The sequence below is a fragment of the Oryctolagus cuniculus genome, chromosome 3 (assembly GCF_964237555.1).
Source record: "Oryctolagus cuniculus chromosome 3, mOryCun1.1, whole genome shotgun sequence".
NCBI classification, from domain to species: Eukaryota; Metazoa; Chordata; class Mammalia; order Lagomorpha; family Leporidae; genus Oryctolagus; species Oryctolagus cuniculus.
Genome location: NC_091434.1, coordinates 876,674 through 901,642, shown reverse-complemented (window position 1 = coordinate 901,642; position 24,969 = coordinate 876,674). Strand labels below are relative to the sequence as shown.

The window sequence follows — 24,969 nt, the reverse complement described above, 5'->3', positions numbered from 1 at the left end:
CCACACACCCCACCAGGGCCCGCCTGCTCCCCCCAGAGCCCTCCTGCCCCTCACCAGGCCCCCTCCCCCCAGGCCCCCTCCCCCCTGAGCCCGCCCCTCACCAGGCCCCCTCCCCCTGAGCCTGCCCCTCACCAGGGCCAGCCTGCTGCTGGTACTCCTCAGCTGCTCGTGGGCGATGTCGCAGACCACGCACAGGGCGCTCCCCAGGCCTCTGCTCAGGGGCAGGTTGGGGTCAACCCCGCGGGACAGGAGCTCCCTCACGATCTGGACACAGACAGCCTGGTCAGCGGCCTCCGCATCGCCTCCCGAGCCCGAGCTGCGGACAGCTGTCCCCCGGGGCCACCGCCGGCTCCAAGCTACAGGCACTGCCGCCCGGTCTGCCGAGGGCCTCAGCCGGGGGCTGGCTCCCCAGGGCCCCTCCAGGCCCAGCCCTGGTGCAGTGAACCCCGCCCATGTGAGGAGTCCTCGGAGGGCCCGCGCCGTGTCCCCAACGCCACCAGCCGCCGCAGGCCTCCGCTGGGACGCCTCCGGCCCAGCCGTCCCCACCCCACCCTGCCACGCTCACCAGGTCATTCCCACTGGCGATGGACAGCGACAGTGGGGAGTGCCCACTCCACAGCGTGTTAGGGTTCGCCCTGTGGGACAGAAGGAGCCGGACTACTTCCGTGGCACACTGGGCGGGGCAGAGGCAAGAGCACAGCACGTCAGAGGCGCACCCCAGCCCGGGGCACCCGCGGTGAGCAGAGACCGCACGCCACAAGGCAGCGCGCGCACTCACGTGCCTCCACGCCACACCCGGCCTGGCGCTCAGAAGGCGCTCTCAACAGCGGGCGGGTGGGCGGGTGGACAGGCAGGTGAGCAGACGGATGGCTGGGTGGACAGGCAGGTGAGCAGACGGATGGCTGGGTGGGCGGACAGATGGACGGGTGGACAGGCAGGTGAGCAGACAGATGGGTGGGTGGACAGGCAGGTGAGCAGACAGATGGGTGGGTAGGTGGGTGGACAGGTGAGCAGACGGATGGCTGGGTGGGTGGACAGGTGAGCAGACGGATGGGTGGGTGGACAGGTGGACGGGTGGACAGGCAGGTGAGCGGACGGATGGGTGGGTGGGCGGACAGGTGAGCGGACGGATGGGTGGGTGGGTAGACAGATGGACGGGTGGACAGGCAGGTGAGTGGATGGATGAGTGGGTGGGTGGATGGGTGGAGACGGACAGTTGGGTGGGAGGGTGGACGGGTGGGTGGACGGGTGTTTCCCTAACATCCTGGTTTCCAGGTGGAGATCAGGAGGCCGTGGTTGCTTGGTTGACTTAAAGCTGGTGACGGACAGGGAGCGGTGAAGCCAGCTGATGTCACAGCAGGGCCAGGGGAGGTGCCCCCCAGGAGCCGGGACCCGGGAGGAGCCCATCTCTGGCTGGCAGGCCTCACGCACTGCCAGGTGCCTGTGCTGGGCCCCTCTGCCCCTGCGCCGCCCAGGGCCGCAGCAGGCTCGCTCCTGCTCACCACACACCCATTCCCCTCTCGACGTCCTCCATTCAGTGTCCACAGGCAGCGGCCCCGAGCTCCGCCTTCCCCAGGGCAAGGACCCTCCTCAATCTGACATGGCACTGACCACTCTGCTGGGACTGCTCCCGTCTGGAGTGGTGGACCCCAGGGGCCTCCCAGCCGACCTGCAAGGCCACTGCCAATGAGTCACCAGCAGATGACTGCTGACGGTGTCCTGGGACAGCGTCCCTTCCTTCTTCCTCTCCCAACCAGAAGGCAGACGTGATGGCTGGACTGCTGCAGCCTTCATGTCCTCAACACAGCCATCTGCCCTTGACTGCTGCTGTCACGCTGAATGCCTCCACACTATTACCCCTTAACTTCCGGGTCAGAACTCAGTACGAGCACACGTGTGCGAGTGCCCAGGCCAGGTCCTCACTGGCTGGGGGCCGTCACCAGCCTGCTCCCAGGAAGCCTCACTCCCGAGTCCTAGCGTGGATTCTTGGAGGCTCTGCTCAGAGCCCTGCACGGGCAGTGGACTCAGCCCAAGGCACACCCACCCCCCGCCCCCACCCACAGAGGAAGCACTGGCCAGTGGGCCTGTCCCTCCCACGCCCAGAGTGGCCCACGCATCCACTCGCACACACGACACTCCCTCACCCACAGCCCCACGCCTGCACGTGGCAACCAAACTGCCTGCCTCAGGCCCAGAGGTCGGCCCTTAGCTCCTTCCACGGGGGTGAACAGCCTCGGCGTCTGTGTGCTCCCTGGCGAACCAGCCTGGGCCGCCCTGGCCACCGCACGGCAGGCCCGGCACTTGGCTTCCACCCGCCCCACCCCCACCGGGGTCACCCCTGAGTGGCGTCCACCCCACCTGCCAAGCACCTGCCCCGCCTGACAGCGGATACGGCTCAGAGGGGACGGCCCCCGGGGCCCGTGGCAGAGGCAGGCTGGGGTGACACAGGGGGTCTGCAGCAGGAGACAGAGCCCAAGCCGGCTGCTCCCAAAGTCCCACAGAAAGAAACTGCCCAGGGCCACACTCAGTACACACGGCACAGTGTACTAACAGTGACACCCATTGCACACATCACCCGTGTGCACACACACGCCAGCACCATGCATGTGTACTAACAGACACCCATGTGCACACACCACCCGTGTGCACACACACGCCAGCACCATGCATGTGTAACAGACACCCATTGCACACATCACCCGTGTGCACACACACGCCAGCATCATGCATGTGTAACAGACACCCATGTGCACACACCACCCGTGTGCACACACACGCCAGCATCATGCATGTGTAACAGACACCTGTGTGCACACACATGCCAGCATCATGCATGTGTAACAGACACCCATGTGCACACACACGCCAGCATCATGCATGTGTAACAGACACCCATGTGCACACACCACCCGTGTGCACACACACGCCAGCATCACACATGTGTACTAACAGTGACACCCGTGTGCACACACACGCCAGCATCACACATGTGTACTAACAGTGACACCCGTGTGCACACACACGCCAGCATCATGTATGTGTAACAGACACCTGTGTGCACACACACGCCAGCATCATGCATGTGTAACAGACACCCATGTGCACACACCACCCGTGTGCACACACACGCCAGCATCACACATGTGTACTAACAGTGACACCCGTGTGCACACACACGCCAGCATCATGCATGTGTAACAGATACCCGTGTGCACACACCACCCGTGTGCACACACACGCCAGCACCACGCATGTATACTAACAGACACCCGTGTGCACACACCACCCGTGTGCACAGCAAAGGCCCTCACACATGCAAACAGCTCGCTGCTTCCCGCCGGGGCCCCGTCCCTCTGTCTCGGGCAGGGCCGGGAAGCAGCCCCGCCCACACTGACCTGGTCATTGTCCTGGCGCTCACAGGCCACGTGCAGCGCCGTCCTGCCCCCCTCCTCCGGGACGCTCGTGTGCGGGCTGTAGTAGGTGCTGGGCGGTCCGGGCTCGTTGCTCAGCTTCAGGCTTGAGGACTGCAGGTCCATCTGTGGGCAGACGGAGCCACGCTGTGGCCCAAGCACCCCCAGGTGCCACGTGGCCACGGCCAGGCCACGGCAGCAGAGCCCCTCAGAGCCAGGCCTGCCCTGTGACAGCAGCTGACGCCACCCCACCCCTGGGGCCCGGGCCAGAGGCAGTGGGGGCGGGGGTCCTGCCCAGGCCACAGGCCACAGGCCACAGCCACAGACCACGCCCGCCTGCAGAGGAGGGACTGGGCCCTCACGGAGCATGTGAGGTGCCAACAGCCCACGGCTGGAGACCTCTCAGAGCCCACAAGGGCAGGCAGCCCTGCAGGGAGGGGGCTGTGGGTCCGGCCCTGCTGTGGAAAAGGCAGCGGCAGAGCGTGAACGGGGGACACAGCCCCAGCTGCCACCAACACCCTCACAGTCGCATGCCTCGTCGGGCCCCCCTCTGGCTTCCCAGAACCTGCTGCAGCAGCTCCCAGAATGGGCCTGCCTGCAGCCGGGGCGGGGGTCCACCTGGCCCAGCCACAGCCCGGGAGCACTGGGGACCCGGACTCCCTGGTCCCTGGGTCCTGGGGCCCTGGGCAGTGCCAGCCGTGCTGTCCACGTGGACACAATGCCCACTGATGCAAGGAGCCAGGCCTGGCCACGGCCTCTCCCTGCAGAGTGGAGCCCAGAGCCCTCAGGGGCCTGGCTTCTCAGAGAGCAGCAGGCAAGAGGCCAGGGGGCAACGAGGGGCCACAGGAGGCCCGACTGCCGCGGGGACGGGACAGCAGCAGGGCCAGAGCAGGGCCCTGACCCAGCGAGACCGCCAGGCTCCTGCTTGAGGAGGCCGGGCCGGGGACACAGTGGAACGGTCTCTGCCTCCGGACGTGGGGGCTCACGGGCCCCCTCTTCCTAGCACACCCCCCGCGCCGCGCTGAGCCACGTCAGCACACAGCTGCTTAGCTCACCACGCCAGTCAATCATTCCTGCTGGTTGGCGTGGAAACAAGCCGAGCTCGCCACGCTGCTGGCTTTTTGGGAGCCAGTGCCGCCCGTCTCCACCCGTGGCTCTGAGAGGGAGGCCCTGCGGGGGTGCCCGCCGCAGGGCGGCCACACACCTTGTTGGGCTTGTACACGTGGTCCTGGTCGGCCGCCTGGGCGTCCACGTCGGTGATGGAGTGCAGCAGGAGCTCGGTGATCTTGACGCCCTCCTCGCCGGGAAGGGCGGCGGCGATGTGGAGCGGGGTCAGGGCCCCCAGCTGCCGAGCAGGCGCGGTGGGTGAGGGCCGTAGCCCACACTGGGGCCTGGCCTGGCCCCCAGCCCACACCAGGGGCCTCGCTGCCCGGCCTGGCCCCCAGCCCACACCGGGGCCTCCCTGCCCGGTCCCACACCAGGGGTCTCCCTGCCCGGCCTGGCCCCCAGCCCACACTGGGGGCCTTGCTGCCCGGCCTGGCCCCCAGCCCACACCGGGGCCTCCCTGCCCGGTCCCACACCAGAGGTCTCCCTGCCCGGCCTGGCCCCCAGCCCACACTGGGGGCCTTGCTGCCTGGCCTGGCCCCCAGCCCACACCGGGGCCTCCCTGCCCGGCCTGGCCCCCAGCCCACCCTGGGGCCTCGCTGCCCGGCCTGGCCGAGAGGACAAGCTCTCCTTCCCGCTCCCGTGGGCGACTCCAGGGTGCTGCTCTCCTGCTCAGCAGCCCCACGAGGCCCAGCGGGCCCAGCAGGCGGAGGCAGGCCCCGCCCCCAGGCTGCACGGCACACACGCACCCAGTGCAAGCCCGGCCTGACCCTGCTCAAGCTTCAACCCTCTGTCCACACCTCCTCTGGAAAATAAATCTCCTTCCCGTCCCTGCCAGGCCCTGGCTCTGAGGCCACCGCACTGCTGGCCGCATGGCTACCGCTCAGCCTGCCCTGAGCACCACGGAGGCGGTGGGACCAGGCACCAGAGCCTGGGTCAGGGTGGGGGCCTCGGTCCTGACACCCAGCCCAGCCCCTCACCGTGGCGCCCGCTCCGGCAGGAAGGCACCCTCCGAGGAAGCAACCCGAGAGCCCCCGGAGGTGGGGCACAGCGGGGGCAGCGGGAGAGCAGCCCAGGGCAGGAGGACGCGGCAGGAATGGACGAGGGCAGCCGAGGTGCCCCTGCAGGGCCAGCCCCCACCCCCACCCCGGCGTGGGCGCCTGCAGTGGGCAGCAGGGTAGCTCCTGGAGGCCGTGGGCGCCCAGCGGCAAAGGCGTCTCCACACCCAGCGCCCAGCGCGAGCCAGGCTGTGAGCAGCAGCTGAGCGCTCAGCGCGGGGTGTGGCCAGGGGCACTGCACCGCGGGACCGAAAGCCTAGTGCCCAGCAGACGGCAAGCAGCCCATGGTCCTCCGAGGACAGCTCTCTCACCAGCAGGGCCGGTGACAGGATGGAGTCGAAGCCTCCACTCAGACAACAGCACCAGTGACTGAGCTACCCAAGGGCCCCGGCCGGCGCTGTGGTGCCGCGGGAAAGCCACAGCTGCAGCCCCGGCCTCCCACGCTGCAGCGCCAGCTCAGCCCCAGAATGCGCCGGGGAAGGCAGTGGAACACGGCCCAGACCCCGGGGCCCTGCACCCGGCTGCGAGACCCGGCTGGAGCTCCTGGCTCCTGGCTTCGGCCTGACCCAGCCCCAGCTGTTACAGCCATGAGGGGAGTGACCCAGCAGAGGGAAGATCTCTCTCTCTCTGTGTCTGTCTCTACCTCTGTCTCTCTGTAACTCTGCCTTTCAAATAAATAAATAAATAAGTCTTTAAAGAACGAAGTCTGCTTGGTAGATGACTGTGGCGCTGGTCTATTCCTGCCCAGGTGCGTGAAGAGTTCAAAGGTCGTGACCTCCGTCAGCGTGGGCGAGGTAATCTGTCAGACTGTCTCCCAGCACTGAGGCTGTCTCTCAGTGGCTGGCAGGGAACACGCGGCCAGACCCAGGGGCCTGGACCTGGATGACCCGGGCACCAGAGCCGCCCCCCAGCGGCAGCAAAGCTGAGCACGGGTTGTTGGTGCCACGTGCTATGTAACCACGCAACCACCACGGGGCTAAGTCCACGCAGTGGGACAGGACACGTGGGATTCCCCTACATGGGACCGGCGCACAACACCATCCATGGGGAGGCCCTGAGGAGCCCCCGCCATCAGATTCTACCACGGAGCCGGGTGCTTCGCGGCCGCTGTGGGCCTGCGGTTGCCCCAGGTGGGCTGAGGCACGCACGGAGCAGGCAGCCCCAACAGCTCTGCCCGCATCTTCCATCAGACAGGCTCTCCAAGATCCAGAAGACGACGCCGTGGTAAGCAACGATGCCATGGCAACCACCGACGCTGTGGCAACCAGCAGCCCGTGTTCCAGTGAGGAACCCTGGCTAGCACCCGCGGGCCGACACCCGTCCCCTCCCACTGCGGCCCGGGGCTCACAGCACCCAGGGGCGTGCGGCGGGCGCCTGGCAGGGCTGTCGGCGCCAGCTGCGGAACCAGCTCAGCCAGGTGGCCGAGGCCCAGCTGTCTCCCCTCTGGGCAAAGCCACGGCCTCCACCGTGGCAAGGTGGGCCCGGCAGGCATGCAGGGCGACGGGGAGGCCGTGGGTCGACGCGAGGCCCCTACACGGTGGGCTGGGCCGCAGGCGGACCCTCACCCCTCCTCCCCGAGACGCTTGCTCAGACCCTCGGGAGGTGCCTGAGAAAGTCACAAACAGGTGACAACGTGAAAGCCATCTGGGGTCAGTGAAACTGTGCGGCCAGGCTCCGCCCCCAGCTGCCCCAGCCACAGACCCAGGGGGAGCCCAGGCAGGCCCGGGCGGCCAGAGCCTGAGGCCGGAGGGAGGGGCTGGGGGAGGGGGCACTGCCCAGGCCCACCCCTGGCCCAGGCCGCTCTCCCCACCCACCCCGACCTGCCGGGGGAGCCGGATGTCCGTCCTGGCCCCTCTCCCACCCCGACCTGCCGGGGGAGCCGGATGTCCGTCCTGGCCCCTCTCCCCACCCACCCCTACCTGCCGGGGGAGCCGGATGTCCGTCCTGGCCCCTCTCCCCACCCACCCCGACCTGCCGGGGGAGCCGGATGTCCGACCTGGCCCCTCTCCCCACCCCGACCTGCTGGGGGAGCCGGATGTCCAACCTGGCCCCTCTCCCCACCCCGACCTGCCGGGGGAGCCGGATGTCCGTCCTGGCCCCTCTCCCCACCCCTACCTGCTGGGGGAGCCGGATGTCCGTCCTGGCCCCGCTCTCCAGGAGCAGCTTCACTGCGTGCACGTCCCCGGCCTTGACCGCCAAGAACAGGACCTGCACGGGCGCGCAGCACAGGTTGGGGTCTGCCCCTCGGTGCAGCAGCAGCTTGATGGTCAGCCACCTGTTCCTGTGCCTGCAGGGACAGCACAGCACGCAGCCCCGTCAGGGGCAGGCGCCTGGCAGGCCTTACCCCCGCGGGCTCCAGGGCCACGGCGCTTCCCGGAGACCCCGCCCCTGACCTGACGGGCACAGAGTGCTCCCATCGCCAACCCACCCTGCGCAACCCAGCCCCCACGCTTAGCTTCCCGGAGTCGCCCACCAGGGCGGGGAGGGAGGCGGCACCCCTCCCTCCAGGGACAGCTCGGGAACAGGGCCCGGCTCAGCCCTGAGCCTGCCGAGACGTTAGACCGTGTGCCCACGCCACGCCACACACATGGACGCTGCACGCCACACACACCACACACACACCCACACACACACATGTCACACACACCCACACACACGTCACACACACCCACACACACATCACACATACACACACACATCACACATCCACACACACGTCACACAGTCACACACACGTCACACACACCCACACACACGTCACACACATCCACACACACCCATACACACGTCACACACACACACACACACGTCACACCCACACACACATCACACATCCACACACACGTCACACAGTCACACACACGTCACACACACCCACACACACGTCACACACATCCACACACACCCATACACACGTCACACACACCCACACCCACATCACACACACATCACACACACACCCATACGTCACACACATGCACACACATCACTCATACCCACCCACACACATGTCACACACACCCACACACGTCACACACACATCACACGTCACACAGTCACACACGTCACACACATGTCACACACACCCACACATCACACACATGCACACACGTCACTCACATGTGTCACACACGTCACATACCCACACATGTCACACACACGTTACACACACCCACACCCACGTCACACACACATCAATGTCACACACACGTCACAGTCACACACACATCACACGCACATCACACACATGCACACACGTCACTCACACACCCACACACACGTCACACACACACATCACACACACCCACACACACATCACACATGTCGCACACACCCACACACGTCACACACACCCACACATACATCACACACATCACACACACCATACTTATCCCACCACACGCACTCACCACACACATGTGTTACATACACAGCACATACTACACACACACATCACACTTATCCCACCACACACCCACACACACACTCACCTCACATGCAGCACATACACACATACTACATACATGCTGCACACATCACACCATACCACACGCACCACACATACAACCGTACACTCACCACACACACTACATGCATACCACACATATATCATATACACACCACTCACCACACGTATACACGCACCATACACATACACCACGTATACCACACACCACACACCACACACCCAGCCCCCCGCACACCGCAGAGGCTGTGCTGCCCCGCGCAGGAGAGCCCGGGGGGCAGGTGGGGGGCAAAGGGGACGAGGAGGGAGGTGGGGAGTGGGGCCAGGAGGCGGGCGGTGGCTGGCACGACCCTGCTGACCACAGGCAGGGACCAAAGGCAGCAGGGGCTCTGCGCCAGTCTGGAGCCCCTGTCCCCGAGCTGCCGGGTCCGGGACCCCCCCCCCCCGAAATTCTGTGAGCCCCTCCGCCCTCGCCTTGGGTTAACACTGAGCCGCCCCGGAGCGCCTGGCGAGGTTCACAAACCTAAGGAGCCCAGCGCGGACAAACGGCGCTCTCAGAGGGAAAGGCCCGCAGTTCCCACCAGACACCAGCCGGGGGTGGCACGGTCCGCTGCCGCGCCCCGCGTGTACCCGCTGCGTCTGGGGAGGGACGCAACCCACCCCGCGGGCGGACCCGGCCCTGGCGGCCCGCACACACACAAGTGGCCTTGGCGGTGAATCCCCTCAGTGCCGGATGGGCTGCCTGTGTGCCCGTCCTCACCTTGCCCGCCCTGGAGAGCCCGGGCCGGCGCTTGGACGCGCCTCCCACCTCGCCCCGGGCGTCAGAGGGCTCAGTCACTTCCACCGCCTCGGGGACAGCATCCCTGTGTGACCGGCAAGGACTGGCCACGCGCAGCGACGGGGCGAGGCCCACTCCACTCCGCCGTGCGTGCGCCCCCTGCTGGTGTCGGCCCCGCGAGGGGCTGACCTAAGACTGGCTTCCAGGTCGCAGGTTTGCTGAGAGGGGGTGGCCCACCAGGGTGTGAGGACCCCATGAGGGAAGGGGGGGTGGAGCCTGCCCGGGGCTCGGACCCCCGCAAGCGGCAAGTGCTGACGAAGATGCCATACAGCCATGGTCGAAGGCACTAGAAGGGAGGCGGGGCCTTATGGGGGTGCCGGACCGGAGACCTGGCTCTGGGGATGTCACCTCCTGCAGGGGCAGGGACCCCACGTGGGTCCCCTAGAGGGCCCCGTGACTTACTCCACCATGGACAGCGCCATCTTCCTCATGGTCCCTTTGTCCCTGGCGGGGGGCGCGGGCAGCATGCTGTGGGCCTGCGCCCCCATCTCCAGGATGTCCTGCGAGACCTCGATGCAGAAGTTGTGCACACAGAGATTGGACTCGAAGTGGGTCTCGTTGCTGTACAGCGTGCACTTGTCCGGGTTCGCCTTGTCTGCGTCCCCAGCGCTGCCCTTCGCCAAGGGGCAGTCCTGCTCCTGAGCGCAGGCCATCGGCACGGTGGCCTCTGGAGACTGCTGGGGGCCCGGACCAGGGCTGCCCTCGGCGTCTGGGGCGTGCAGCGCCTGCAGCTGCTCAGGGCTGTCCTGCACAGGCGCCGGCCCCTCGTCCCCAGGCTCTGCGTCCATTTCGTCCAGTGAAAACGTGAGATTTGGAATGCCTTGGGGCTTGGGGAGCTCCTTCGGAAAAACCCGGAGAAGACCATTAGAAGGAAGCAGTGGGCAGTGACGCCCACTCCACAGCCTCCCCGCAAGGACCGGCCGCGGCTTCCAGCAGCCAGCAGAGAGCCTGGGCCAGGGCAAAGGCAGTGCCGCAGCAGCTCCTGGTCCCGAAGCCTCAAAGAGGCCGCCTGCAAGGCCACCACACACAGACCTGAGCTGGGTGGGCCGCGACCCGGGCGGGGGCTGCACGGCCCCAACACCACCCATCCGGAAGTGAGGTGTACTGGGTGTGAAGGGGAGGCCGGCGCAAAGGCCGACTTCCTCCAACAGTCCTGTCCGCCACAGGCCCCGCTCCATCACACACCCCACCGTCAGACTCCCACCCACCGTCACACAGCCCCACCCACCGTCACACAGCCCCACCGTCACGTCCCCACCCCGCTGTCACACAGCCCCACTGTCACACGTCCCCACTGTCACACGTCCCCACCGTCACGTCCCCACCCCACTGGCACACAGCCCCACCGTCACGTCCCCACCCACCGTCACACGTCCCACCCCACTGTCACACAGCCCCACCGTCACACAGCCCCACCGTCACGTCCCCACTGGCACACGTCCCACCCCAGTGTCACACAGCCCCCCCGTCACACGTCCCCATCGCACTCTGTCCTGCTCCACCACACAATCGACTGCCTGTGTTACAGATACTTGAGGTTATGTACGTTATATATTGTTAAAATCTTTTACCTTTTACCTCATTAAAAAAATGTGAGAGGCAGAGAGAGACAGAGAGCTCACAATACTGGCTGCCTTCCTAACTGCCCACAACGGCCAGGGCTGGGGCGGGGCTGATGCCAGGACTCAGGAACTCAATCCAGTCTCACACATGGGTGGCAGGGCACCCACCACCTGAGTCATTTCCTCCAACTCCCAGAGTGCACGCTGGCAGGAAGCCAGAGTCAGGAGCAGTCAGCGCTGACCCCAGGAACCAACGCGGATGCAGCTGTCCTAACGGGTCTCAACCACTACTCCAAACCCACCTGTCTGACCTTTTTTCTTAATGCGATTATCAAAAACCTTAAGTTACGCATGTGGCTTACAATATCTCTGTCAAATGGCCCTTGTCACTTCTGTTTCGAGAGGGGTTCTCGAAGTGCGGTGCCTGGACCACAGCACGCCTGCCACCACAGACCTGTTGGAGACGCACGTTCTCGGGCCCCCCCAGGCACCTTGTGGGGGATCCTTCCTCCACGCGGCACCCTCTCCTGCTCTCCGCGGCATGGCCAGCCCCAGGACCCCCAGCTGCTGGGCACGTGGCTTGCAGGGAGCACACGTCCGGGCGTGCCCAGGCTCCATCCTTCGGACACCTTCAGCAAGGCTTTCTCTGTGAACTCTCTGAGCCTGGTGCACACCACAGGGAGGTGGCTGGGGGACACACAGCGGAGAGCTGGGCGGTGGGCGGTGGGTGGTGCTGACCTGGGGCTCGGGCAAGGTCCTCTCGGCAATGTTGGGCTTGAAGGACTTGGCAGGGTAGTGGAGGAGGAAGCACATGTTGAGTGGCGTGACACCCTCGTCCGTGCGCTTGTTGACGTCAGCCCCAAAGTCCAGAAGAAGGTTGACGACGTCCATATGACAATGAACCTGGAGGAAGAGAAGGCCAGGCTCCTAAGGAAGCAGCTGGCCCCGCGCCAGGGCTGAGCAGGGTGGGGTGTGCACAGAGTAAAAGACCGCCCTGCCCCGGCCTGCCTCTTCCATCTGACTGTGAACGCCACCCTGAGGTGGGGGGTTTATGTGGAGACACCAGCATGGCCGTGTACCTCCATCCTGTGCCTTCACCCACAGGAGGGACCTCACAGGTAAGGGACCCTGCGGGAGCCTGCTGGGGCGGGGTGGGGCTTACGGCAGCTGCGGCCAGCACGGTGTAGCCCTTGGCATCAGCCACATTGGCGTTGGCAAGATTGTCCTTCAGGATCCCGGCAATCCAGTCGTGGTCCCCTTCCTCGGCCTTTAGGATCATCTCCCGGGAAAGCTGCTCCTTGGGCCCACAGTGTGCAAAGCCCTCGCGGTTCCCCTCCAGGATGGCACCCATGTTCCAGCCGCTGTGAGCCTTCTTGTTCCTGGCGACACAGCAGGCTTCAGAGACGTTGGACCGAGCACCAGCCCAGCGCCTCCCGCGAGGAAGGGGGCAGGCGACTCCTCCTCTCCCATACTGCTCCCCACAATCCACTCCTGGGGCACCCTGAGCCCTAGAGCCCAGCTGGTGTGGGCAGTGTAGACACGTGCAGTGGTGGGGCCATGTCCCCTGCAGGGCAAGACTCAGGGCAAACACCTGCCCCCGCAGGAATGAGCTGGCTGTGAGCAGACCCAGTCACCTTGAATTCACCCCAGCGAGTGCACGTTCTCTGGGAAACAGGCGCTCCAGGCAGGAAGAAGGCCAGCACATACACAGGTCCACAGCTCGGCCCCACGCTCCTACATCCTGCATCCTCCTCTGCTCGTTCACTTTTGTTCAAGTAGAGAGTAGGCATGGCCATGGCCCATTCACCACACAACACTGAGCCCGCTGTGTGCACGGAACCCCCCTTCCTGGCCAAGAACTCATGGATTTATGTCAATTTCTATACACAACAGTCATCAACAATTAGAACTCAATTGATGTTTTCATGATGATGGTTATGTGGACGGATGAACAGGAGGTTGGTTACAAGCATGGTTGGATGGTTGGTTGTTTGGTCTCATGGATGGATAGGTGGATAATTGGAGGGTTACATAGATAGGTGGGTGGGTGGATAGATGGATGAAGGAGTACCTGGATGGATGGATTTATGGTTACATGGATGGATGGTTGATTGGTTTCATAGTTTCATGGATGGATGGATGGGTGAATAGGTGGGTGGATGCCTACCTGGATGAGCGGAATAGAATGGGATGGATGGATGGACGGATGCTCACATGGACAGGTGGGTGGATGGATGGATGGATGGTTACATGGACAGATGGATGGATGGGTGGACGGTTGGTTGGTTACATGGACAGATGGATGGATGGATGGATGGATGGATGGCTACATGGACAGGTGGGTGGATGGATGGATGGATGGTTACATGGACAGATGGATGGATGGATGGATGGATGGACGGTTGGTTGGTTACATGGACAGATGGATGGATGGATGGATGGATGGATGGATGGATGGCTGGCTACATGGACAGGTGGGTGGATGGATGGATGGATGGTTACATGGACAGATGGATGGATGGATGGATGGATGGCTACATGGACAGGTGGGTGGATGGATGGATGGTTGGTTACATGGACAGATGGATGGATGGATGGATGGCTGGCTGGATGGATGGATGGATGGCTACATGGACAGGTGGGTGGATGGATGGTTACATGGATGGATGGATGGATGGATGGACGGACGGACGGTTGGTTGGTTACATGGACAGATGGATGGATGGATGGCTGGCTGGCTGGATGGATGGATGGATGGCTACATGGACAGGTGGGTGGATGGATGGTTACATGGATGGATGGATGGATGGATGGACGGACGGACGGTTGGTTGGTTACATGGACAGATGGATGGATGGATGGATGGATGGATGGATGGATGGATGGATGGCTACATGGACAGGTGGGTGGATGGATGGATGGATGGTTACATGGACAGATGGATGGATGGATGGATGGATGGCTACATGGACAGGTGGGTGGATGGATGGATGGGTGGTTACATGGACAGATGGATGGGTCTGTGGTTGCATGAATGGTTATATGGATGGAAACATTCTCCTGTACTCAGAAAGTAGGCACGTGCATTCTACAACAGTCCAGTGTGACTGGGCCTACGGAACAGCCGGCTGCTACCCAGACAGCTGAAGCTCAGCACCTGAGGAGGCAGGAGACGCCTGAGACCCTGCACTCACGCAGGAGACAAGACCAAGCTCCAAGCTCCTGGCCCACCCTGGCTGTTGCAGCCATTTGGGGAGTGGACCAGTGGATGGAAGCTCTCTCTGTCTCTCCCTCTTTGTCTGTTGCTTTGCCTTTGAAATCAATCAATCTTTAAAAAATAAACGGTGTAGTGAGAGCGAGCGAGAGTACTGTGAACAGCTCTCCTTCGGTGGCTGCTGTCTCCTTTGCTGCTGTGGTGGGGGTCTGTGGAGACCATCAGAGCTGCTCCGTCTTTTCACGGCTATCCCTGGAGAAGCCAGAGGCCCCCAGCCCACAGGCACCAGCGGTGCTCTGCATTCTACCTGCAGCTCTTGGCCAGAGCCTGCGCTGACACAGAACAGGCGCCCGACCACACACTCTCAGCAGACGGGACACGGGTGCAGCTCAGGGGGCACTGGCTCTCACCGCCCCAGGTCCCAGAGCCAGGATTCGCCCTCAGCTCCCCAGCTCAGGAATGGGAGCCGTGCCCCCTCCCAGGGCTCCACAGCAACCTGGTGGCAGCCCTGACCTCATGCTCACCAAGGAACCTCTCGCCCACTTGTTCCCACAGGTGCGGCGTCCATTTCCTGCCCGGACGTAGTTGGCCCCACAACCCTGCCTGGGTTCTCTCCCACCTGTGCACTCTCCCACCCACCAACCCATCCGTCCTTGCAAGCCTGGCAGGGACTCCCTCACCCCAGGATCCTCGGGCTGCGTCAGCCACTTAAACAGAGCAGCCTCTTCCCACTGAGCCATCGCTCGGGCCCTGACAGCAGCAGGGGACACCTGTCCAGCGAGGGCACTTGTGGGTCACCTGAACTTGTAGGCTTGCTTCTGGATTTTGACCAACAAAGGGGTCTCATTTGTTATGAGCCAGGGTTCCTCGTCCTCAACAAACAGGGGGGCGTCGTCCAGGAAGATCCAGGCGTCCAGTTCTCTGCGGAAGGCGCGCGTCATGGGCAGGTGGCAGTGGTCAGTGGAGTAGACGTACATGTCGGGCGGCAGCGGCAGCTCCTCGTGCAGGAGAAACCGCTTGTACTCGTAGAGAAAGGGGTCCTGCGCCTGCTGCGGGCCGCACTCCGCCCTGCCCTCCTCCGAGGGGCTGAGTCTCGCCCTGGACTGCTCGGAGAAGCAGGCGAGCTCGGGGTGGCTGAGCAGGGAGAAGCCGCGGGGTGCCTCCGTGCACAGCTTGATGAGGTGCTCGCGGAACCACAGCCCCACGTCCTGGCTGCCGTCGGGGTAGGTCTCCACGCCGGGCCCAAACCGCTCGTCCGCCCTGTACAGCCCCTGCAGGAGAAGCCTGGCTGGGGCCGAGCCGGGGAGGGGGCTGACTCTGCGGCCGGTTCAAAGTCAGAGGAAGACAGCGCATTCCCGGAAACACACCCACGTGGCCGTGGCTGACACCGACCTCGCCTGGGGCAGGGGCCGGTGCTCTGGGGAGCAGGCGCGAGGGAGACGGCAGGGAGGGGCGTGGCCTCACAGTGAGTGGGTGGGAGACCCTGCACAGAGGGCTCACTCCAGGCAGCTCCCTGCAGACCCGACCCTGGGGGCCGGCAGCGTGCAGGGCACAGGACTGGACAGGCCTTGCAGGCCTGACCGAGGGGGGCGAGGAGGAGGAGAACAAGGGTGAAAGATGGAGGAGGAGGAGGAGCACACAGCTTCCAGGTGCTTCCATGGGGTGGGGTGGGTCACCTCTCCCCCTCCCCCCCTTCCCGGAGGATACTCAGAAAGACGGAGCCAGGAGGGCTGCCGCCAGGAGACTCCTGCAGCAGCTGTCAGGGAGGTGTCCGGGAACAAGTGACAAGGGTAGGCGCACTGCCAGGTGCCCACTCCCTGGAGGAGGGGCCTCTCCCTGGACATCCGGAGGCCACCGGGAGAGCAGAGGGGACACACAGGGGCCGGGGGCTCTCCCTCCCTGGAGCCTGCACAGGCCATTTGCTCAGAGCCCTCCGTGTGCTGGACAGTGCCTGAGGCCGGGCTGGGTGTGGGACCCGTGGGTCCAGGGTGCTCGACACTGCCCCCTGCAGGACGCTTGCAGTCTGCAGCAGGAGGCGGAGCTGGAGGGGGCAGACTGCAGAGGCTGCAGAGGAGGTGGTGGGGGACCGTGCGGAGCAGTGAGCGGGGAGTGCGCGGCCTCGGGCGGGGGGGGGGGGACCCTCGGGCAGGCCGGGGGCCCTGGAGGCTTCTGAGAGGCACTGAGCGGGCGTGAGGCACAGGGAGAGCCTGGGGTGCAGCTGCTGCAGATCTTGTGGAGAGAAGGGGTCACACCCTCGCCCCACAGCGCTACCCACGGGCCGAGTCACAAAGGCACCATGTCCACCTCCGCGGTGACCCCACAGCAGAGCCATCACTGGCTCCCGGGGTCGCCCATGGCTTCCAGAGTCAACTTTGGAGCAATGTAGATGTTTTACATAATTAAGCAAAACTCCAGAAAGACCCTGAACACGCGCTCTTTAATAGGCAGGCAAAATAAAGCCAGGGACTGTGTCTGTCTCCGGGAGGTGGACCGAGCGAGGCGGAGATCCTGTCCCCTCCCTGAGGGACGATCCCAGGCCGACAACAGACACGAAGCCCCCCAGCAGTCCCAGAGCCGTCACGGTGCTGTCACTCGGGAGCCACGGAGCACGGCAGTGAACCAGTGGATGGAAGACCTCTCTCTCTCTCTCTCTCTCTCTCCCTCTCCCTCTCACTGTCTGTAACTCTACCTCTCAAATAAATAAATATTTTTTAAAAATGTGCTTTTCAAATGACACTCTGAAGAACATAAACCGCAAGCCCACTGTGAGGAAACACGTGTGACTCACACCACCGAGCAGCGCTCGTGTCCAGAATGAGCGCCAAGAACCGCGCTAGTCGCACAAGACACCCAGTAAGGCAGTAAGGTAAGCAGAGCAGAGCTCGCGCAGGTCTAGACGTAGCAGAGGCAGAACGGGCGTCACCGGGGGCCGGAGGGTTAGGACGGGACGCCACGACGCCCCCATGGGAGCGGCTCAACCAAGGAGGTGACAGCCGAGCCCGCGGGGCGTGCAGGAGGCGCAGCGTTCACACGCTGATGCCGTGGGGAGGAGCCGGCACCGCCGCTGGCAAGCACCCTGGTCGTCCCGGTGGTGCCGCGGCCGTGGCCCTCTCCCCAGACTCACTGACTCGCTCGCTCAGCTGTTCACTTCCACCTCCATCACCCTGGCCCCAAACACACAGAGAGAGACCCACAGAACCACTCCCCTGGGAGGACAGACTCGCCAAGGCCCAGAGTGGATCCGACAGGTGCACCCGGACTCCCAGAGACAGGGGCGAGAGAAGAGGAGCCACAGGCAGACGGAACCTTCCGGGTCCCAAGCAAGACACGGCCTAGACAGAAGATGGGAGGAACGGAACAGCAGCCAGAGACAGATTCTGTTCCGGGGAGCAAGACCCAGCTGCTCCTCAGCCGCAAAAACGGAGCCCAGGAAACAGAGTGGAGCCTGCTGTGTCCAGGGAAAACTGGGAGACTAGAACATTCTGTGTCCTGCTCTCCACCCTCTCCGCACTGCTGCAGCCCCCCGTGCCTGACCACACGCCCACCCACGTCCGTCCCCACTCCCAGCTGCTGAGCTGACCAGTCTGAGTGTGCAGTGGCCCCGCCCTTCCTCACCTGCCCCACCCCCTCACCTGGACATCCAGGGCCCCACCTCTCCTCACCTGGACACCCAGGGCCCCGCCCCTCCTTACCTGGATACCCAGGGCCCCACCTCTCCTCACCTGCCCCACCCCCTCACCTGGACACCCAGGGCCCCGCCCCTCCTCACCTGCCCCACCCCCTCACCTGGACACCCAGGGCCCCGCCCCTCCTCACCTGGACACCCAGGGCCCCGCCCCCTCACCTGGACACACAAGGGCCCTGCCCCCTATACCTGGACGCCCAGGGCCCCATCCCCTCCCTGGACACCCAGGGCCCCACCCCCTCACCTGGAAGACCCTTGTCTTCATGTACATGGTGCCGTAGCCTTCCCGGCGGCTGAGGTAGAACGTGCCTGTGAAACTGGAGCCGTCCGGCCACACGTAGGTGCCCAGGCCGTGGCAGTGGTCCCGGTAAAACTGCCCGCGGTAGGACTGTGGGGCAGAGACCAGTGAGGAGTGAGGAGCCTGCCCTGCCAGAGGCCACAGGGTGGGGGGCACTCTGCTCACCCCTGGGCCCCACCCTCCGGGCTGTGACCCCACCTCCTCCTCAGAAGACCCTGGCCAACGGCCGCCCGGCAGGGAGGCAGGTCCAGTGCCCAGAGCTGAGCCCAACAGACCAAGCAGAGGACGCCTTGCCCAGTCCCCAGCTTGATGTGGGCTTGGCCACACCACCCACCAGGCGCTGAACAGGGCGCCCCGCCCACAGCCCACCTGCTCCACCCCTCGGCCCTGCCCAAGGCTTGCCTGCTCCACCCTCAGCCCCACCCACAGCCTGCCTGCTTCACCCTCTGCCCCGCCCAAAGCCCGCCTGCTCCGCCCCTCCCAGCCCAGCTCCCCCTCCCACCGCCCCTGCACGGGCTTGGTGAGCACAGAAGTGGCCACAGCTGCCAGGGTGGGCATGGCCACGTGGGGGCGAGAGACTCCAGCTCCTACTGCGTTTCCGGTGGAGGGGCTGGGCCAGGTATCAGGGCTGCTCCCTGAAGGGGAGGGAGCACTGGGAAACCTGCAGAATCCAGCGTCCCGCAGGACACAGGGCACACCCCGCCCGGGCCGCTGCCCCAGCAGGGACCCCAGAAGCCGGAACCCTGGGCCTGGCCTCAGGGCGGGTGCGGGCAGGTGTTTTCTCTCTGCCTCTGTCGGCCTAGACGCAAGGCGACTTCAGCCCCAACCTCCCCCGCAGGCCCCGCTGCCCCGGCCAGGGAGGGTTACCTCGCCCGTGGGCCAGGAGAACTCGCCGAATCCCAGCTTCGTGTTCAGCCCAAACTGCCCCCGGTAGAAGCAGCCGTCCTGCCAGTGCTGCTCGCCCTCCTCCAGCTGCAGCCGGGCCTCCTCCAGGCAGCCCTCCAAGCCCTCCGCTCCCTCCTCCTCCTCCTCCTCTTCCTGCTCCTCCTCCTCCTCGGGGCCCATGGGGGCTTCCCTGGGAAGGCAGAGCAGAGGGGGGCAGTGAGGACGCTGCGGGGGTCCTGGGAGCGGGAAGCCCGGGCCCTGCAGGAGCCCACTGCGGCCCCCGCCAGGCAGGAAGCAGACAGCACCCACGCGCGAGGGCAGCGGACAGAGGGACAGACGGACCCGGACGGAGGGGGCGGGCCGGCGGGCGGCTCGGCCTCTCTCCGGCTCTTGCTGGGTGTGCTTGCTAACTTCAGTGAAGCCCACCCCTGCCAGTCTCACACGGGCGCTCTCGCGCGCGCTCTCTCTCTCTCTCTCTCTCTCTCTCTCTCTCTCTCTCTCTCTCTCCCACCCTCGCGGCTCCCGGGGACTCTGAGGACGCTGCACCTGTCTCCGGCCTGCTGACTGCCCAGCGTCCTGCTGATGGCCTGGCAGGCAGCATGCGACCCCGAAGCCCTCACACCCCCACTGCCCCACCGGCCAGCCCTGCAGCGCCAGCCCACAGACGCCGAGCCAAGCAGAGCGCGTGTCCGCGGGGAACGCACAAGGCGGGCTCCGGTGGCCTGCTGTGAGAGGGACAGCCGCCGGGGGGCGCAGCAACGCCCGTGGCCGGGGCAGCGCTGGGCTCCCCTGCCCTTTGCGGGCCTCCGGACAGCACAGCCCCGGGGGCCAGCCTTCGGGCCAGCAGCCGCTCAGAGCCCATCCACTAGAGGGCGCCCCTGAGAGCGGGGTGGCGTCCCCTCCCGGGGGAAGGGGCGACCTACGGGGGAAAGAAGAGAAGTGGAAATTCTATTAGTTTTCTGACACGGAAGCAGCCCGCAGGTCGTGCGCGGCCTGCCTCAGTCTCCCCATCCGCAAAGTGGGGTGGCGCCGTCTGCCCTGGGTGCTGACGACAGAGACAGGCTGGCTGCGCATGAGGCGTTGCGCACGGCCGAGCGCCCGGGCCCGCTCCTGACCGGGGCCGGCCGCTCCCCACCCCGGACTGGGGCTCCGACCGACACCAGCAACCCGCCGCGCCCACGGCGGGCGTCGTGAGGGCAGCGCCGGCCGACGCGGCCCCCTGTCCCTCCAGACCGCGCCACAGCCCGCCGGTCCTCCGCACCCCTCGACGGCGGGCCCGCACCTCTGGGGGAAGAGGGCCGAGCTGTCCGGCGACGACCGCGGGTCCCCGTCGGCCGGGGGCGCGCTGGCACTGCCCTGCGGCGAGGGCTGGGGGTCGCAGGCGTCGGCCGCCTCGTAGTCTGGGATGAAGGGGGAAAGACCGCCTTCCATGTTCCGAGCCTCCGAACCTGGGAGCGAGAGCGGGGCCACACGCACGCCTCAGGTCCCCTGGCCAGGGCCCGCAGGGCTCCTGGGGACCCGACCCTGCCGGGCAGCGGCGCCCCCACCGCCCAGACGCCGAGTCCGGGGTCGCCGCCCCCCTCCCGGCCCTCGCCGTCCGGCGGCTCTGGGGTCTCCCCGGGCAGCGGACAACGCGGCGCAGACCTCGCCTGTCGGTCGGACTGCAGCGACCGCAGCGCGGGGTTTCCCTGGAGACAGGCCCCGCCCACACGCGCGCGGCCTCCGCCAATCCGCGCCCGGTGGCCCGGCCCCGCCCCCTCTGTGACCTCACTGCCCCGCGACGCGCCGCGTTGGCCGCCGCCGTTCCCGGGGCCGAGGGGCTGGGGCGCCGGCTGCTCCCGCCAGCCGCGGAGGCTGGCCCGCGCGTGCCCCGCGACCCGCGGCCACCGTATGACCGAGCCGGGATGTCCGGCTCGGTGGACAGGCAGCACGGCCAGGCGGACAGCGTCTCCGCAGGCCGGGCCAGGGGCGCCCGCACCCCCAACCCAGCGACCTGGAGGAGGGGATGGGGAGGCAGAGCGGGGGAGTCCACGGCCGCGGTGTTAAGCCCCGGCCCCCGAGACCGGAAAGGTCTCACAGTGATGGAATGTCCGCGCTGAGGCGGGGTGAGCTAAGCCGCTGCCTGCGTGTGGGCGCCGGTTCGAGTCCCGGCTGTGGCGCGGGCGCTGACCCGCGTGGGCCCTGACCCCCGTGGCCCTCGCCCAGCGGATGGAGGACTCTGCCTCTCCGATAAATAAATCTTAATAAGTTTGGGTGAACTGGTAAGCGGGGCAGATCCAGAACCGATCCTCGGGGTGATGGCTCTCCGCTGCCCTGAGGCCGCTGCGGGCGACCCTGGCCCCGCTGGCGGCGGCGTGGACACCCAGCAAAGCGCGGCCCGATGTGCGCGGTCCCGCACCGAGCACCGCGACCCAACGGAGGTCCGCCCCAGACGAGTGCTGGGCGCCGTCAGCCGGCCTCGGAGCAAAGCGCGTGGGGCCGGAGGGACGCGGGGGCCGGAGGTGGGGGGTGGGGGCTCTCGGGGGCCGGAGGTGGGGGGTGGGGGCTGACGGGGGTCGCGGGGACCAGGCGGAGGTGCGGGGCTGGCGGGAGCAGGGGCCGGGGGCCGCGCTTCGGCACCGACGACTGCGCGCGGCCACCCCGGAGCTGCGACAGTAGAGCGCCGGCAGCCGTGCCCCCGTGAGCAGGACTCGCGCAGGGCAGTGGGTCAGCGCTGTACCAGAAGCCTGCGGCCGCGGGGCCCGTCCAGGACGGCGCGGAGGCCTCAGCCAGGGTGCCGACGTAGCCTCCGGGCCCGGGCGTCCCTCGAGTCCCCGCCCACCGGCCCTCCCCGCGGCCGCGGCGCGGGCCAAGGGCACTGCGGGGGACGCGGGCGGCCGGCCTCGGAGGACGCGACCCAGCGGGTCCGCGATGCGCCCGGCGGCCGCCCCTCCGCCGCCGCCGCCCCTCGCGCGCGTGGCCCCCGCGCTCTTCCTCGGGAGCGCGCGGGCCGCGGCCGCCACGGAGCAGCTGCAGCGCGAGGGCATCTCGCTGTGCGTCAACGTCTCCCGCCAGCAGCCCGGGCCGCGCGCGCCCGGCGTGGCCGAGCTGCGCGTGCCCGTGTTCGACGACCCCGCGGAGGACCTGCTGGCGCACCTGGAGCCCACCTGCGCCGCCATGGAGGCCGCGGTGCGCGCCGGCGGCGCCTGCCTGGTCTACTGCAAGAACGGCCGCAGCCGCTCGGCCGCCGTGTGCACGGCCTACCTCATGCGGCACCGCGGCCTCAGCCTGGAGCGCGCCTTCCAGGTGGGCGGGGCTGATCCCAGGGGCGGGGTCCAGCCTGCCGGGGGCGGGGCGGGCTCCCAGCAGCCGCTGGGTCTGCTACGTGACGCGTGGGCAACCTGACTTGGTTCCTTGGCTTCTTGGCAGATGGTCAAGAGCGCACGCCCGGTGGCAGAACCCAATCCGGGCTTCTGGTCTCAGCTGCAAAAGTACGAGCAGACCCTGCAGGCCCGGTCCTGCACGCCCGGCGAGGCTCTGGCGACGACGTCCCTACCCCCGGAGGGGGCTGCCGGCGTGCAGCCTCAGGGGTCTCCAGCGCAGACCCGCACGCCTCCCTCCCCCGCGGCGCACTGAGCCTTCGGGCCCCGTGAAGCTGACCGGGGTGGGGGTAGAGCCTCGTCCGCCCCAGCAGACTTTGGCCAGGAAAACCCAAGCTGCTGGAGAGGTTCCAGGCGGGCAGAAATTCCGTGCGGGGAGATGGAAGCTGCGGGCGGGGCCAGCCAGTGGCCTCTCCTGCGTCCCTCAGGCACTCAGGGTCCCCATCCCAGAGCTGAACACCGACCCCTGCAGAGGTTGGGGCTCTGGTGTCGAGGCAGAGCCGACTCCATGGGTCAGGGGACCCCTGGTCCAGCCTGCCCCCCAACACCCTACCTAGTCTCCAGGTTGTACCAGCATGGTGCCCCCACCTGCCCTCACCCGGCCTCCTCCCGTGGACAGCCCATGCCATAGAGACTTCTGGAAGATCCTCTGCTGTCAATATCCAGCAGCTCGGAGTGGAGAAGAGGAAAAGGAAAATTCAGAAGTAGTTGTCTGGATCACAGGCAGCGGAGACACGGGTTCACACGTACGGGGCCGGCGCCGTGGCTGGTGGGTAGTCACTGCCTGTGGATGCTGGCCTGGTCCCACCTGTTCCATGTCTGATCCAGCTCCCTGCTGTGGCCTGGGAAAGCAGTGGAAGATGCTCAAGTGTTTGGGCCCCTGCACCCACGTGGGAGACCCAGAAGAAGCTCCTGGCTCCTGGCTCCTGATTGGCACAGCTCCAGCCATTGTGGCCACCTGGGGAGTGAACCAGTGGATGGAAGACCTCTCTCTGCCTCTGTAACTCTGCCTTTCAGATAAATAAATAAATACGCGTAACCTGATGAACAAGGAGCCCGGGTGGTGCTCATCCGCTCCTTCTCCCCGGCTGGTGCCACCTGCCAGGCACTGCCCGGCCCAGGAGCAGCACTGGCCCCGCTGTCCTTTCCAGCCAGGCTGGGCCCGCCCAGTGGAGCAGCCGTGGTTCCCTGAGGCCCTCGGCTTGGGGCTCAGCCTCCTGTCCAGCAGGACACCATGGGCCTGGTGGCAGCACCCTCCCTAGGGACCTGGCCTCTGGCTGGCATCCCCGCACCCCTGGCTGTGACGGGACACGTGATCCTCGTCAGAGCACGCGCCACACCCTGCGAACTGTGCCTCAGCCGCGGCCCAGCAGCTGCTGCTCAGGCCACCAACCCCACTTCAGCCCTGTGGAGGGCTCCCCTGCCTCGGCCCTCCCCAGCCCAGCCCCCCCTAGGGAGCCTCTGCCTGGGCCCCAGCTTGGAGAGGGGGCTCAGCAGTCCGTCCCCGTTTCCACCCAGTGCCTGCTCACAGGTGTAGAAGCCTCAGCGCGGGGCACCTCCCTGCTGGCCCTGGCCACGAGGGTGGAAGGACACCTGTGGGTCACACCCGCTCCAACCGCAGCTCCTTCGACCTCAGTCCAAACACCACCCCTTCCAGGGTGCCTCCCAGGTCAGGCCAGGAGTCCATCGCGCCTGGGGCACCAGCACACGGGAAAGGCGCGCCCAGGCCCTGTGGCTAGAAGGTGGGCTGCAGGCAGGTATGAGCGCTGCTTCACCGCCTCGGAGGCCAGAGGCCTGCAGGCAGAAACTGGGCTGCCAAGCCCGGGGCAGGCGCGGTGCCCGGAGCTCTCCGGCCGCCCCGCCTGGGGAGCGACGCCACCTCCTGCCGCCAGGGGCGCTCCAGGCGCGGGCGGGGGGCTCCGGGGCCGCTGCCTGGGGGCTTGCGATTTGCACTGCCCCGGCTTCCCGGCCCACACTGGTTCCGTGACCTGTAAGGGCGTTTGTGCCGGCTTCAGTGCCGCCGAACACCGATTTGCTTCCTCAAGACTCGCTGCCGGCTCCAGCATAAATGCAGGGGGGCCGGCTCGCCC

The 24,969-nt window shown here is 66.3% G+C and overlaps 2 protein-coding genes across 13 annotated transcripts in view; one reads left to right on the top strand and one right to left on the bottom strand.

Annotated features, from left to right (window-relative positions):
• ANKMY1 (ankyrin repeat and MYND domain containing 1) overlaps positions 1 to 21,221 on the bottom strand; it is a 43,301-nt gene extending 22,080 nt beyond the window's left edge. For 5 of the 12 annotated variants that reach the window (XR_011387032.1, XR_007916682.2, XM_051839339.2 and 2 more), the window contains exons 1-12: positions 20,782 to 21,158; positions 19,503 to 19,710; positions 18,582 to 18,725; positions 15,451 to 15,923; positions 12,601 to 12,817; positions 12,177 to 12,365; positions 10,279 to 10,715; positions 7,688 to 7,859; positions 4,615 to 4,755; positions 3,396 to 3,536; positions 566 to 673; positions 133 to 264 (exon numbers count right to left, since the gene is read on the bottom strand). Coding sequence is in view for 10 of the 12 variants with exons in the window: in XM_051839339.2 (XP_051695299.1) it covers positions 133 to 264; positions 566 to 673; positions 3,396 to 3,536; positions 4,615 to 4,755; positions 7,688 to 7,859; positions 10,279 to 10,715; positions 12,177 to 12,365; positions 12,601 to 12,817; positions 15,451 to 15,923; positions 18,582 to 18,725; positions 19,503 to 19,710; positions 20,782 to 20,951 (2,532 nt within the window). In the remaining 2 variants the exon portion in view is untranslated. The other 7 variants (XM_051839338.2, XM_070069936.1, XM_051839343.2 and 4 more) reach the window with 5 other exon arrangements.
• Positions 21,222 to 21,311: 90 nt separating this feature from the next.
• On the top strand, positions 21,312 to 23,923 carry DUSP28 (dual specificity phosphatase 28). Its single transcript, XM_051839352.2, has 2 exons — positions 21,312 to 22,805; positions 22,929 to 23,923. The coding sequence occupies exons 1-2, from the start codon at positions 22,431 to 22,433 to the stop codon at positions 23,133 to 23,135; spliced, it is 582 nt and encodes a 193-aa protein (XP_051695312.1). The 5' UTR covers positions 21,312 to 22,430; the 3' UTR covers positions 23,136 to 23,923.
• Positions 23,924 to 24,969: the final 1,046 nt, after the last annotated feature.

Bases quoted from the DNA above. Each gene is read 5' to 3' on its own strand.
- DUSP28 (XM_051839352.2), top strand. From the start codon at position 22,431: ATGCGCCCGGCGGCCGCCCCTCCGCCGCCGCCGCCCCTCGCGCGCGTG. The intron at 22,806-22,928 runs GTGGGCGGGGCT...GCTTCTTGGCAG, and splicing joins GCCTGGAGCGCGCCTTCCAG to ATGGTCAAGAGCGCACGCCC.